Source organism: Nerophis ophidion, linkage group LG25 (genome assembly GCF_033978795.1).
Source record: "Nerophis ophidion isolate RoL-2023_Sa linkage group LG25, RoL_Noph_v1.0, whole genome shotgun sequence".
Lineage (NCBI taxonomy): Eukaryota > Metazoa > Chordata > Actinopteri > Syngnathiformes > Syngnathidae > Nerophis > Nerophis ophidion.
Genome location: NC_084635.1, coordinates 22,342,850 through 22,359,731, shown reverse-complemented (window position 1 = coordinate 22,359,731; position 16,882 = coordinate 22,342,850). Strand labels below are relative to the sequence as shown.

The 16,882-nt window shown below is 39.0% G+C and overlaps 1 protein-coding gene across 1 annotated transcript in view; it reads left to right on the top strand.

Moving 5' to 3' along the window:
* otog (otogelin) overlaps nucleotides 1–16,882 on the top strand; it is a 132,895-nt gene that overhangs the window by 43,767 nt on the left and 72,246 nt on the right. Inside the window, 4 exon segments of the mRNA XM_061886968.1 lie at nucleotides 1,014–1,179; nucleotides 3,500–3,574; nucleotides 5,601–5,644; nucleotides 7,145–7,310. Of these exon segments, the coding sequence (XP_061742952.1) occupies nucleotides 1,014–1,179; nucleotides 3,500–3,574; nucleotides 5,601–5,644; nucleotides 7,145–7,310 (451 nt within the window).

The following is a 16,882-nucleotide window of genomic DNA, read 5'->3' as shown; positions in this document are numbered from 1 at the left end:
TATAGAACATGCTATACGTTTACCAAACAATCTGTCACTCCTAATCGCTAAATCCCATGAAATCTTCTTCCTCGATGTCGCTTCTAAACAACTCTGCCAACTCCAAAAGTATGCGCCGCTTCCTCTTTTCGTTTTCTGCTGCATATTTCACTACGTCCAGCTTGTAATCTGCAGTATATGATTTCCTTTTCGGTGCCATTTTTGTTCAGCCCTTCTCAGTTTTTATAAGTTACCGCCAACGATGAAATGATCCATTTTAATAGCTACGGCAGTAGCATATAGAATATAGCAGTTAGCATTCCATGACCCACAATGCACTTCTGCCATGACCCTCCCCTGCCAAATTCTTATTGGTTGACGTGTGTGTGACGATTGCTGACGTGTGTGTGACGTGTGCTGACATTTTCTTTGTCTCTTCCGCGAATGAGATAAATAATATTATTTGATATTTCACGGTAATTTGTTAATAATTTTACACATGAGTCGCTTCGGAGTATATGTTGCACCCCCGGCCAAACTATGAAAAAAACTATGTCTTACAGTCCGAAAAAAACGGAAGTATGATTTCAGTCTTTAAACGATACTCAAGTACAGTGTAATTAGATTACTTTTTTTTATCTTCTTCTTGTTCTTATTCTCACAAAATATTTTAGCATGGTAGCATGTCGCAGAGCTTACAGCAAAGAGGTTTGGGGTTTAAATCTCTGTTAGAATATCTCCTCTAGCTCCCCAGTTGTCTGCCTCACAAAAGGAGCAATGGAGACTCAAGCAGTCCAGGGTTTACCCAACCTCTTTCCCAAAGTCACCCATGATGCTAAACAGGATCAGGGGTAGAAAATGAGTAAATCACAACTTTGTGACCTTAACCCCATTCATGCCAACTGTTCCCTTCCTTTGCAGACTGTTTAAATGTCATGTTACGACCAATTGTATTAAATTTACAACACATTTATGTTGCTTGCAAATTGATTTTGAAGTCAAACTCAGAATTGTGATTGATTGTGACCCTGCAGCGGTCACCTGTCCTTCCACCATGCAGTATGGCGTTTGTGTGTCATCCTGTCACCGCCGCTGCTCCGCCCTCTCTTCTTCGCAGCACTGTGAGAGGGAGTGCGAGGAGGGCTGCGTCTGCCCAGAGGGATTGTTCTACAATGAACGAACACACCTTTGTGTGCACAGGTCAGGGCGTTGGATTCATTATATATGTCTAACTTGAACACAATTTTGGTTTGTCAAATTCGACAGTGGAACCCGTTTGAGTTGGCACTGTTTATGTCGACAAACCGGAAAAGTGAACCAATTCATCAAGTTCCAGTCCATCATATCGTTTTTTTTTTTACTCAAATAGACTTATTAAGCCGATGTCGACATACTGTAGACGGTCGACTGCTCTGACATCGTGTTAGAGACCCAAAGAGGTCTTAATAATCGTTTTTTGTCAACATGTGTTGTTGTATTTTTTACGTAATCATTATTACTCAAGTGTTTTTGCAAAAGCAGATTTTTATTTGTGTCGAACTCAATAAGAATAAACACTGAAGGTTTGAACCAACTGCCACTTCCTTATGAGCTTTGGCATGGATATGGCCAACGATCTTTGCATCTTGGATGTAGACTTTGCTGTAGACTTCCCAGATGTTATTTTTTCTCTTTTTCTGCAACTAACAAAATGCACTCAATTATATGTTGCTGAATTGGATGCCAACAAACTGCATGTTAAACAATCCTTTTCGTGTCTTTGGTAGGGGTGTAACGGTACACAAAAATTTCGGTTCGGTACGTACCTCGGTTTAGCGGTCACGGTTCGGTTCATTTTCGGTACACAGTTCGGTCACAATAGACAAGAATAATAATAGATATTATGATATATATAGTATATTATATATATTTATATATAATATAAATATTATAAATATATTCTACATATACTACATATACTCTACATATGTTTATGTTTTGAGCAATGACAGTTTGAAAGTAAAAACAAAAAAACAGCTTTGTTTTATTAGTCAACATTGCAACTTTTTCTAAATTACATTTAACTTTTAAGCTTTTCTATTTCACTTTTGTTATCTTTTTGTTTATTATAATAGTATTTTTAGAATGTGCCGTGGTCCTTTAAAACATTAGCTGTGGGCTGCAAATGGCCTCCGGGGCACACTTTTGACACAAAAATTAAATCTGATAAATCTATGGATAAAAAGCTGACGCAAGCACTCTCTCTGTTTCTCCCCGTCCCTCACGAATGCTGCTGCGTGTGCAATTTGTTTTGTTTTTAACCTTCTAAACACTGAACGTACATTGAAAAAACACACAACCATAACTCGAGGTGCCGGACATTTGGGGCGTTTGGGGGGCTCTGCCCGGGCGGCCCCGTGGGGGGTTTGGGTCCGGTGAGGGGAGGACGTGTGGTCAGGACCTAGTCCGGGCCAGGTCATAGACTGACCATACGTCCTTTCGTTTTTCACCGGACATGTCCTCTTTTGCGGAGCTGTCAGGGCGGAGTTTCTTAAATGCCTCAAATGTCCGGCATTTCTATTATTGTTTACACAACGTGCAGTACGCTACTTAATATATCCGTGTGGGAACTCGTTCGGTACACCTCCGCACCGAACCGGAAACCCCGTACCGAAACGGTTCGATAAAATACCTGTACCGTTACACCCCTAGTCTCTGGCCGATGTCTGAAGTAAATGTACAACCAATGGCTAGTTTTAATATGTCGAAAACTGCCAATGTTCACAACCACCTTTCAGCATGAGTTAGCTAATTGTTGAATTTTGTGAGGTATTTTATCATACTTCAACTGAAATTTCTGATTTGATTCGACAGCTTTCTATCTTTTCTGTAAATTACACAAACGTAAAGAAGATATATAATTTTTTGTTCTGTCTATTGGAAAATGACTATTTAAAAAAAAGCTAAGTCTGCCGTAAGTCTGGCAGTGAGTACTCAAACTGCAGTTTGTATCCCAGCATATGCATTTAAGTGGTGAGATCACAGTTCAACTATTTTGGTGCACTCTCCATCTTTTGAAATTTGAAATGACAACAAAATTCCTACCACCTAAAGCTGAAGCAAACTGTACTGCTGGCTGGCAAAAATACCTTCGAGCACTCACTAACTGAGCACTCCCATTCATGCTGTCTTGTAAGGAAAGATATACAGCTTACCTACTCTTAACTGTCCCACGATTTTACATCCCAATGCAGCATTACTTACTATGTGCTAGAGTTACTTCAAGGAAGTCACCGTGAAACCCCCTTTTCATTCCCACTTAGTCTCGGGACAACACTGATATCTGATAACCAGTGAGAGGGGACTTACGGAGGCCACTGTGTGGCCCATATGTCACATGGGCTTTTGTGTTTACCATACAACCATCCACTTTCATTTTCTCTTGTTTCATTTCACATACAGTCAAAGCCTTAATGTCAATATACCTAGTACCGGTACTTATGTTGGGTAGTTAACTCCCAACATCTGGTGTTTTTTGCAGGAGTGAGTGTCCCTGCACGTTCCTTGGGGCTGATTATGAGCCAGGAGACGTGATCATGACATCAGCAGGTGTTCAGTAAGATCCTCGTCCCCGTCTCTGCCTCTACTCAATGATAAACTGTACAACTACGGTGGTACCTCGACTTGCAAGTTATGTTGGTTATGTGACGCAGCTCGTAACCAAAACTACTTGTATCTCAAATCAATCTTCCTAATGCAGTTGTAATTAATTGAAAATAAATGAATCTGTGCTGAGCCCACAAAAACACCAAAACTTTAATATATACAATTATTTTGAATAAGAAAAACAAACTTCTAGACCAGTGGTTCTTAACCAGGGTTTGATTGAACCCTAGGAGTTCGTTGAGTCGACCTCAGGGGTTCGGCGGAGATCAAAACACACCCGACTCTTCGTGTAAATACAAACTTCTCCCTGTTGGCATATTACGGATATGGGAACAGCTGATTGATTTGCAGGCGTGTAATTTGTTGTGAGTTAATGCACTGTCTTAGTTTTGTTGTTTGAACAAGGTGATGTTCATGAACGGTTCATTTTGTGCACCAGTAAAAAAAATATGGTAACACTTTAGTATGGGGAACATATTCACCATTAATTAGTTGCTTATTAACATGCAAATTAGTAACATATTGGCTCTTAACTTGTCATTAGGTACTAATTAGTGCCTTATTTGGCATGGTCTTATTAGAACCCTAACCCTCTAACCCTGACCCTAACCCTAACCAAATAACTCTAAATCAAGTCTTTATTACTTAGAATATGTTTCCTTAGTGTCCAAATAACTCTAAATTAAGTCTTTGTTACTTAGAATATGTTCCCCTATACTAAAGGGTTACCAAAAACATACAACTTTGTCTTGAATTTGAAAAAAAAAACATTTTATTTTTCACTAAAGAAGGGTTCGGTGAATGCGCATATGAAACTGGTGGGGTTCGGTACCTCCAACAAGGTTATGAACCACTGTTCTAGACACAGTATATTGTACCAAAAGCAACTACAGTAGTTGTATTAAATAATGAAATAATACATACTGTATACAACATTTACCATGGAGAGACAACTTCTACAGTTTGTACTTCTACAAGGTGCTTCTCCATCAAACACACCATCAGCAGTTTCTCAATTTTTTTTTCATGGATAAATGTCAACAGGTTAGAAATAATTTCAATACTTAACTCATTCTGCTTCAGAATGGCACAGATAATTGTAGCAGCGCTATGATAGTAATGCTTCACCAAGTTGGCTACACACTCTTTATTTTTAATGATGTCTCTCTTTAATTCAATTGCTATGATTCCCTTCCCCTTATCAGTACTGTCCTTCAAAGTCACTTTCTACCAACTCATAGTTGGAAAAACAAAGTTTATCTGTATTATATCAAGCGAATAACTAATGGTAGCGAGTGAGACATGTTTTGGTCGAATCTTACGGGGTTTACTGTGACCATCTTTATGCTAATTAGTGTTGTGGAGGCTTGTAACCCGATTTTGTGTTGGCGAGCTAAACCATAACAATTAGCTGAAAGACAGCTCAGATCCCTAAAAACTCATGAGCAAGGGCCGTTGTAAGCCAAAGTACCACTGCACACACAAAATAATAAAAAAAGCTCCGACTCGTTTTCGGAGTTTGCCAAACTATAGTGGTACATACTGTAATTATGTTGACCAATATGACATGAAGGCTAAGTGTTCTTAAAATATTTAAGTCCTAAAGACCTAAGTCAAACATACAAGCAGTACTCGTATTTGCTGTTGTTTATGAATAGTTGCATTACTACTTTATAGTTGTATGCATTTTTGTATTGATGATGAGAGATTCTGACCACATTGCAAAGTTCCCCCACCACTTTCTAATAATGTATTGGTTAGTTTTTAACACAATTTTACCGTGAATGTTTTCTCATGCTTGCAAATAATTTGGCATTTCTAAAACCAATTGAGATTCTTTCCATGACCAGAAGATGTTTCTTTCCTCATGACTGTTTAACAAATGAAAAGTGACTTACTGCATCAGTTTATTAAATTGAAATGGCTTGTTTATTGAGTTAAATCCAGGCGCTGATCTTTTTTTTTTTTCCTTACAGGCTGTGTACGGATGGTAAATTTCTGTTACAGACATCAGAGGCTGGTAAGTAAAGTTTCACAATGAAACGCTTTAACTTAGATAGTAATGATACTATTTTATTAGGATTGAAAAGCTATTATAATCAAAACTGTTTATTCCTGAAGTTTGTAACTACACTACATTACACAGCTTTTATTGGAGATGATAATGATTTAGTTAATGGTATGTGAATGTTGAGGAACACATGTATGGATTACTTAAAGGCCTACTGAAACCCACTACTACTGACCACGCAGTCTTATAGTTTGTATATCAATGATGAAATATCAACATTGCAACACATGCCAATATGGCCTTTTTAGTTTACTATATTGCAATTTTAAATTTCGCGCGAAGTATCCTGTTGAAAACGTTGCGGTATGATGACGCGTGGGCATGACGTCACGGATTGTAGCGGACATTTTGTTCCAGCCCTAATCCCAGCTATAAGTCGTCTGCTTTAATCGCATAATTACAGAGTATTCTGGACATCTGTGTTCCTGAATCTTTTGCAATTTTTTCAATTAATAATGGAGACATTCAATTAATAATGGAGACGTCAAAGAAGAAAGATGTAGGTGGGAAGCGGTGCATTGCGGCCGCCTTTAGCAACACAAACACAGCCGGTGTTTCCTTGTTTGCATTCCCGAAAAATGACGGTGAAGCTTTACTGTGGAACAGAACGGTCAAGCGAACATGGTTCCCTACCACATGTCAACCGGCAGGTTTCGGTAAGAAAATGGGGTTAATAAGTCGGCTCTTACCATAAACATGAGCGGAGAGCTTGCGTCGTTCCTCGTGCACCTGTCAAAGAGGCAGCTGCGGACTCTCTTGCCTCCTCCAACCGGCCGCCCCCGAACCTGGGATGCTTCCACCGTGGAGGAGGGAAGAAAAAAAAATCTCAGCCCGGCCCCAACAGCTGCCTTCGCTTCGCCTCGTAGAGAAACGTGCCTTCCCTCAGAGACACTGGCGGTCACCACACCCGTGGCCACACCCCTCCAACTTTCACAAAAACGCTAAAACACTAGTAATACAATAAGCAGATTAGGGATTTTCCAGAATTATCCTAGTAAATTTGTCTAATAACATCTGAATCGCTCTACCGTCTAGTTTTTTTTTTTTTCCTAGTCCTTCACTCACTTTCCTCATCCACAAATCTTTCATCCTAGCTCAAATTAATGGGGAAATCGTCGCTTTCTCGGTCCGAACCGATCTCGCTGCTGGTGGCCATGATTGTAAACAATGTGAGGATGTGAGGAGCTCCACAACCCGTGACGTCACGCACATCGTCTGCTACTTCCGGTACAGGCAAAGCTTTTTTATCAGCGACCAAAAGTTGCGAACTTTATCGTCGATGTTCTCTACTAAATCCTTTCAGTAAAAATATGGCAATATCGTAAAATGATCAAGTATGACACATAGAATGGACCTGCTATCCCTGTTTATATAAGAAAATCTCCTTTCAGTAGGCCTTTAATATTAAATTAAAGGATTCAAAATTCAGAATCATTCTTCTTCTTGCAGACAGCTTATGTCCGGAAGATCAGTTGTACCACAACTGCTCAGAGGGTCAGAGCAGCCAACTTGCAGGAAGAGGTGTGACCTGTGAGCGCACCTGTGAATCTTACCTGCTCAACCTTACCTGCTCTGCACATGAGCCGTGTGTGAGTGGATGTATCTGCCCTTTTGGGTGAGTTGGACATTAGTACTTAACATATTCTGAATGGATTTGGCTAAATTGTACTCAGAGTGATGAATGAACTTGACAAAATATTCTAAATATAGAACCTGCATTGTATTTTCTGACATTTTTACTCTATGATTAGAAGGTAATGGTGTAAGAAGGCTTCTAAGCCGTACTGACCGTATTGTTTTTCCACAATACACTCGCCTAAGGAGGTGCTGATTGAGACTTAAAGGTAACGTAGTCCTGGGGCAAAAATGATCAACTTTGCTGAAGGTTACAAAATAAGCTATTACTGCTAAATAAACCAGACTGATTGTGTTAGTGAAGCTGATATTAAGTGGTAGTAGGACAACAGGCTTGTTGAGTGCTCTTTGAAAATGTCATTCAAGAATCATCTGGGTGAAAAAAATCGTTGACAGTTGCTCTCGGACTCAAACGTGTAGTCCACACTTCTAATTAAAATGGTCTACTTTCTTAACTTCTTGAAAATCACATCATCTAACTAATTTTCTAAAAACTTCTATTTTACTGCATGGTGTTCGAGAGACACAGTCATAGTTTGAGAGTTCATACCTTTTTCAGAGGCATTGATATTGTATCCTGGGTCTTTTATAAAATGATATAATAGTTATTTATTTTATAAGTATTAGGACATTGAAAGATTTTTGCCATTATACAGCACTGCGATGGGTTTATAATAAATGAATCAGGATTTGATTGGGAAGCACGGTGACATGTGTGGTTTGGATGTCCACCTTTTGATTTAATTTACATTTTCTAGGCATGTGTGGGTTTGAATACAACGATTTCCCCTTGAAGTCCAAAAAAAATATAATAGGTTAATTCAGACTCTAAAATGCCCAGTCACAGCTGTGAATAGTGGTCAGTTGTAATCTGAAGTCTAGAGCCGCTCATCATGAGCATCCATTTCATGTTTCTGTCTGCTTTGGCCTTTTTTATAAATTATTAAATGGTGTACAATTTTCTCTTAAGGCTTCTGAAGTTCTATAGTGGGAAAAATATACATACAGGCTGTAATATATACATACATTCACTTAAATATTTGAATAAGTGGTGCGGAAGGTTCCATAATTTAGTTTCTCCTGACTGCTAGACAGTTGTTATGTTGCTGAATTTGTTTTAAACTGCTTAGTGTGTAATGCAATTAACAACGGGTTGACATACACTGACCAATTTTTCACAGAAATGACACGTGACTCTCAAATTTTACGTCGAGAAATGCAGTCGACCGTCTACTCTTACTTATTCTTAAGTAATAAAAACAAGCTGGACCAGAACTTGATGAGCTGTTTGATATAGAAGAGTTTAAAGGGGAACTGCACTTTTTTGGGGAATTTTGCCTATTGTTCACAATCCTTATGAGAGACAAGAAGACAAAAGGTATTTTATTTTTTATTTTTATTCTAACATGTAAAAATCAGCTCGTTTTAGGTAGCTAGCAATGCAGCTAATGGGAGCAATCGATTGTGCCGCTAAATCACCTAAAACATGAATTCAAAAATGGTCGCCAATACTTTATTTACGTTCTAAAACCTTTGTAATAACCAAAGAGTCGCGAAATTGTTATTGTAAGAGCAAACACTGTGTCGTTACACATCGATGTGCATCGGTATTAGCCGTAAAAGCTAACTGCGGCAAGAGATAAGCGAGCTTCTACGTCAGCACAAAACACATTTGAGTTTGTGATGCACAACACTGCGATAGGACACCAATCTTTACTGACTGAAGAACATGAACAATCATATTACAGTATCTGTAAGGTATTAGCCCACATTTCATGTTTTGTTTGTACACAGCTAGCAATACAGCACTCGATGGACAGTTGTATCTTTGGTCCAGCTGGCCACGGAAATTTTTTCTGGTTTATTTGGGGTAAGCACGCCATTTACGTGGAAATAGCTTCTCTCCAAATTTGCAGCTTCGAGTCGATTTCACTTCACTCTATCGGTTTCTGTCTGTTCCAACGTTTTGTGCTCGCTTCTAGAAGCAGCAGTTAATCCTTTGTTCATTCAGCTTCAAAAAGATAAGGTTGTGAATCCTCATTTGTCCAAAAATAGTCTTTGTTGTTTGTTACCAAGTACATCATGATTAGAAGACACACAAGTGTTTTGTATCCGGAAGTAGGAACGCACTGGAAGTCGGACGTGCGCTGCTATGGAAACAGAAATCAATGCAGGGAAGAAGTCAGCCCCGAAAATGATTAAAATGATCTAAATACGGTAAATATTGAACATATTACATATTGTTTTGAATGTGTTTGTTCCTACATTATATATACAGTACATACTTTAAGTGTGTATACAAAACGTTGATTGATGGTTTTTAAGTTGTCTTAGAGGGATTTGAAGGCTACAACGCTGACTCCCATTAGCCGCAACTTCCAAGGGTTTTTATCATCTTTAAAATCCTAATTTAAAAAAAAAAGATGTATGTATTCTTGTCTCTCAAAATGATTCTGAACGATAGGCAAAATTCCAGAAACCTTTTTTCTTGTCATTTGTCACGATCCGCCTCCCGGATCAGACATAGTTTTTGTTCTTGAGTCCTTTTGTGTGTTTTGATTATTTGTTTGGACTCTTCCTATCCCTTAGTTTGAGCATTTCCTGTTTTATCTTGTCACCATGGTTACTTGATTTGTTCCACAACTATGCTTTTTACGCACACCTGTTGGCAATTGTTTGCTTTAGTATTTAAACCTGCATTCTACCTCAGTTTGTCCTTGGTTCGTAGTTTGCTTCATGCAACTATCATGTTTGCTTCTTTGCTTTATATACCTTGGCTAAGTTTCGCCCTAGCTTCCGTGCATTCGGCACGCTACTTGGACTCTTTTTGAATACATGCTAAGTTTAGCATTAGCTTCCCGTGCGTAGGCACGCGCTTTTGTACCAGTGTTATTTTATGAGTTTTGTATTAAACCAGGTTCCTACCTGCAATTTCTGCCTGTCTGGTCCTGCTGCATCTTGGGGTGACACCACGCGCATCACAGTGCGTTCAAAATGTAACACCATTTTGCCTATCATTCACAATACTTATGTTACAGAAGCACACATATGTTTTTTAAATTATTTATTTAACGCTTAAATAAATGCTAGAAAGTCTGCTAACAATGGAGGTAATGCGTGTCATTATGACATTTTGTCTATTCCGTCTATAAAGCGCTCTAAAAACATCCAAAAACCTCCATCAGCGTTAAAATACATGCTGTAATTATATATGCAATGTAGTAACAGGCATATTCTTAATAACATATAATATGTACATATTTTGCTCAATTTAAGCATATAAAAGCACAATCATTTCACATACACGTCACAAAGTTCACAATTTTATTCAATAAGAACAACAACGACTACAATTATGTGGCAGACTTCAAGAGAGCCAGAAACAACTACTTTGATACTTATGATGATCCAGAACTTTATATTTTTGAGCCTGAACATAAGGATAATGAGTTACAGGTTTTAGATGCTGGGTATAAGGCAGATCTACCAAGTAGCAGTATTGATTTGTGTTAAGCAAGAAATACAAACGACAAACATTAGCAAACAATTGCTTACTGTACAAGAACTGCTCTCAATTAAACATAATCCTCACGATGGTAAAAGAAAAAAAAAGGTGACCGCAAACCAGCGTCTTTTTGTGTCTTTACATACATAAGTTGGATGTCAAAGTTGACCAACTTCTCAGTTTATGACAACAACCTTGAGAGGCATGATTTTTAATCTAGAATTAAATATTAACAAATCATAGGCGATGCAGCTGCTCACAGGTTTAACTTTTTAATGTTCAGTGTGTCATGGCTGCATAAGCTACTTATCTCTCTGTTATCAATGCGCCTGCTAAAAGTAGTTCCTCTGCGTTAGCGCTTATGATAACAATATCGCTAATACTTTGTTGATATTCAGGCCATGACATGTAATTGGAGTGCAGTCTTGTTGGTGGGTTTTATGGGTGCAATAACACTATGATGTAATGACTTAAATTAAATGGTAAATGGGTTGTACTTGTATAGCGCTTTTCTACCTTTCTTTAAGGAACTCAACGCGCTTTGACAATATTTCCACATTCAACCATTCACACACATTCACACACTGATGGCGGTAGCTGCCATGCAAGGTGCTAGCCAGGACCCATCAGGAGCAAGGGTGAAGTGTCTTGCTCAAGGACACAATGGACGTGACTAGGATGGTAGAAGGTGGGGATTGGACCTCAGATTGCTGGCGCGGCCACTTTCCCAACTTCGCCACGCTGTCCTCAAGTACCAATGATTGTCACACACATACTAGGTGTGGCAAAATTATTCTCTGCATTTGACCCATAACCCTTTAGTACCCCCTGGGAGGTGAGGGGAGCAGTGAGCAGCAGCGGTGTCCGCACCCTGGAATCATTTTTGGTTATTTAACCCCCAATTTCAACCCTTGATGCTGAGTGTCAAGCAGGAAGGTATTGGGTCCCATTTTTATAGTGTTTGGTATGACTCGGCCGGGGTTTGGACTCACAACCTACTGGACTCCCATTAGCTTCAATATAGCCACCTCGCACTTGCCGTATAGTATAAATTCAAATGTATGATAAAAACAAAGACATACAGTATGTGTTCTTGTCTTACATAGGGATGGTGAATGATAGGCAACAATAAGAAAAAAAATTGCAGTTCCCCTTTAGGCGACTTTCACTGTTTACACTGTATAGTATTGTTGGTATGTGGTCTACCCAAGTGGTTGGAGCCCCACAATTTTTTTTTATATAGACCTACACCTCTATACCACAATGCAGTGGCTAATAGCCTAATACTCACTGTATAATGGAATTATATTCTGATTTAGTTCAGGTTGAAATCAATGCTCATAGTTTTATATTTGCAGAGGAACAAAAACTTACTGAGCTTAAAGGCGTACTGAAACCCACTACTACCGACCACGCAGTCTGATAGTTTATGTATCAATGATGAAATATTAACATTGCAACACATGCCAATACGGCCTTTTTAGTTTACTAAATTGCAATTTTAAATTTCCCGCGAAGTATCCTGTTGAAAACGTTGCGGAATGATGGCACGTATGAAGACGCTTGCGCGTGACGTCACCGGTTTTAGCGAACATTTTCTTCCAGCACCGTTCACGGCTAAAAGTCGTCTGGTTTAATCGCATAATTACACAGTATTCTGGACATCTGTGTTGCTGAAACTTTTGCAATTTGTTCAATTAATAATGGAGAAGTCAAAGAAGAAATATGTAGGTGGGAAGCGGTGTATTGCAGCTGCCTTTAGCAACACAAACACAGCCAGTTTTTCCTTGTTTACCTTCCCGAAGGTGAAGCTTTACTATGGAACAGAGCGGTCAAGCGAACATGGTTCTCTACCACATGTCAACCGGCAGGTTTTGGTGAGAAAATGGTGGTAATAAGTTGGCTCTTACCGTAAACATGAGCGGACCCTGCGTCCTCCTGCAGCTGCGGACTCTCTTACCTCCTCCCACTGGAGACAGTGGCGGTCACCACACCTGTGGCCCCACCCTTTCGACTTTCAGGTATCATATAATCTCACTAAAACACTAGTAACCCAATAAGCAGATAAGGGATTTTCCAGAATTATCTTAGTAAATGTGTCTAATAACATCTGAATCACTCCCACTGCCTTCGCCTTTTATTTTATTTTATTTTATTTTTTCTTTCTATTCCTTCACTCTCACTATCCTCATCCACAAATCTTTCATCCTCGCTTAAATTAATGGGGAAATCGTTCCTTTCTCGGTCCGAATCGCTCTTGCTGCTGGTGGCTATGATTGTAAACAATGTTCAGATGTGAGGAGCTCCACAACCCTTGACGTCACGCGCACATCGTCTGCTACTTCCAGTACAGGCAAGGCTTTTTTATTAGCGACCAATAGTTGCAAACTTTATCGACGATGTTCTCTACTAAATCCTTTCAGCAAAAATATGGCTATATCGCGAAATGATCAAGTATGACACATAGAATGGACCTGCTTTTCCCGTTTGAATAAGAAAATCTAATTTCAGTAGGCCTTTAAACAATGACAAAATTTGAAGTAGACTTTTTTCAAAACATGATTGAAAAACATGGAGAAGGCTAACATGAGGTCACTAAACAGTGTTCGTACACTCGTAACGTAACTACAACTAAAAATGACCACATTCTTGTGCAAATCTTAGATTATCTATCGAGACATATGTTCTCATAGCTAGCCTGGGAGGACATAAATCATGTGCAAAGTTATCTGATAGCTTTAATCCAAACTGGCTGCCTGCCCAAATAGAGGGTTAAGTGGTTTCATTCTGTGAGACCAACCAAAAAGTCATCGTGATAACGAGTGTACAGGCGGGGTTAAAGAAATGTATCCTAGTAATGACCCCTTCAACAGATTTCAGGGATGACTGACAGATGCACTTGTTTAGGCATGGTCTAGAAATTTTTGAGCCAAATGGTGCATTACTAGAACACTGGATGCATTTGAGTAATTAATTTACAATCTCCAAATATGTGCAGAAACACATATTTTGGTCTGTCCTTCTTTCTAAACTGAGTGACTGATTAAAATTTAACAATGTGCTCTTCTGCTCAATATCTCACACCAAACTGATTTAGTATACAAACCCTGTTTCCATATGAGTTGGGAAATTGTGTTAGATGTAAATATAAACGGAATACAATGATTTGCAAATCTTTTTCAACCCATATTCAATTGAATGCAGTACAAAGACAACATATTTGATGTTCAAACTCATAAACGTATTTTTTTTTTTTGCAAATAATAATTAACTTAGAATTTCATGGCTGCAACACGTGCCAAAGTAGTTGAGAAAGGGCATGTTTTCCACTGTGTTACATCACCTTTTCTTTTAACAACACTCAATAAACGTTTGGGAACTGAGTAAACTAATTGTTGAAGCTTTGAAAGTGGAATTCTTTCCCATTCTTGTTTTATGTAGAGTTTCAGTCGTTCAACAGTCCGGGGTCTCCGCTGTCGTATTTTACGCTTCATAATGCGCCACACATTTTCGATGGGAGACAGGTCTGCACTGCAGGCGGGCCAGGAAAGTACCTGCACTCTTTTAATATGAAGCCACGCTGTTGTAACACGTGGCTTGGCATTTTCTTGCTGAAATAAACAGGGGCGTCCATGATAACATTGCTTGGATGACAACATATGTTGCTCCAAAACCTGTATGGACCATTCAGCATTAATGGTGCCTTCACAGATGTGTAAGTTACCCATGCCTTGGGCATTAATACACCCCCATACCATCACATATGCTGGCTTTTGAACTTTGCGCCTATAACAATCCGTATGGTTCTTTTCCTCTTTGTTCCGGAGGACACCATGTCCACAGTTTACAAATATAATTTGAAATGTGGACCACAGAACACTTTTCCACTTTGCATCAGTCCATCTTTGGTGATCTCGGGCCCAGTGAAGCCGGCTGTGTTTCTAGGTGTTGTTGATAGGGACGGCGTGGCGCATTGGGAGAGTGGCCGTGCGCAACCCGAGGGTCCCTGGTTCAATCCCCACCTAGTACCAACATCGTCATGTCCGTTATGTCCTGAGCAAGACACTTCACCCTTGCTCCTGATGGGTGCTGGTTGGCACCTTGCATGGCAGCTCCCTCCATCAGTGTGTGAATGTGTGTGTGAATGGGTAAATGTGGAAGTAGTGTCAAAGCGCTTTGAGTGCCTTGAAGGTAGAAAAGCGCTATACAAGTACAACCCATTTATCATTTATAAATGGGTTTTGCTTTGCATAGTAGAGTTTTAACTTCTACTTACAGATGTAGCGACCCACTGTAGTTATTGACAGTGGTTTTATGAAGTGTTCCTGAGCCCATGTGGTGATATCCTTTACACACTGATGTCGGTTTTTTTATACAGTACCGCCTGATGGATGAAAGGTCCGTAATATCATCGTTTACGTGCAGTGATTTCTCCAGATTCTCTGAACCTTTTGATGATTTTACGGACCGTAAATGGTAAAATCCCTAAATTCTTTGCAATAGCTCGTTGAGAAATGTTGGTCTAAAACTGTTCGACAATTTGCTCGCAAAGTGGTGACCCTCGCCCCATCCTTGTTTGTGAATTACTTAGCATTTCATGGAATCTGCTTTTATACCCAATCATGGCACCCAGCTGTTCCCAATTAGTCTGCACACCTGTGGGATGTTCCCAAAAAGTTTTTAATGAACATTTGTCAACTTTATCAATATTTATTGCCACCTTTCACAACTTCTTTGTCACGTGTTGCTGGCATCAAATTCTAAAGTTAATGATTATTTGCAAAAAAAAAAAATGTTTATCAGTTTGAACATCAAATATGTTGTCTTTGTAGCATATTCAACTGAACATGAGTTGAAAAGGATTTGCAAATCATTGTATTCCGTTTCTATTTACATCTAACACAATTTCCCAACTTATATGGAAACGTGGTTTGTAGATGACAGAGCGCTTTATATGACATTTTACTGTAAACTCATTCCAGACCACTTCCTGTTCTGTTAGTGATAATAATATAATAGCAAATGTTCCTCAACATCATAACTGGCATGCAGGTTAACACACTGGTTTTGCAGAGCACCATTTCGCTTAGGGCAGAGGTCTGCAACCTGCGGAATCTTTTTGTGCCTCCTTAGTGGCTCCCTGGAGCTTTTCAAAAATGTATGAAAATAAAAAAACATGGGGAAAAACATATGTTTTCTTTTAAAAGGGGTTCTCTAGGAAGAAAATCCCACTATTTATATTAAACATGCTTTTCTGATGAGAGTATTTGGCGAGTACCGTTTTGTCCTACTAATTTTGGCAGTACTTGAACTCACCGGAGTTTGTTTACATGTACAATTTCCTTGTTTTATGCCACTCTTTCTTTGTCTCATTTTGTCCACCAAACTATTTAGGCTGTGAGTGAATGCACAAACGTGAGCTTTGTTGATGTTATTGACTTGTGTGGAGTGCATGACTTCAAGCGCATCAATGCTAACATGCTATTTAGGATAGCTTTATGTACATATTGTATCCTTATGCCTTTCTTTAATGTATATTTGAGCTCATTTAATTTCCTATATCCTCTGTCTATTTAATTTATATCTGCATTTCTCATGACATATTATCTTTATGTAATATTGGCTGCATTTCTGAAAGTTGTTTGTGTGCCATGTTGTTCCAGATTACAGCAAACATTACCCAGCTTGCGTAGATTGTCATAAATCCATTCAAAGAAGACAGCCCGCCATTTTCTTTAACTTGGGCCTTTGGCCATTCTAAGCCAGTAATATCTAAACATTATCTCGCTCTCTAAGAAGCCTCTGTTTTACTAATGTTTTCCAATTTTGTAAAAGTGGGTAGAATAAATATTATATTTCAACATTTCTGTCAACAAAGATTTGTGTCAGCCTGCGACACTGTCATTTTGATAGTAGGTTAACATAGCTAATATAGACACTTACATCATTTTTTTTTTGGTCCAATATGGCTCTTTCAACATTTTGGGTTGCCGACCTCTGGTTTAGGGACACCCTATTTAGCCCTGAGTGCCGGTTCACAGGCTAGA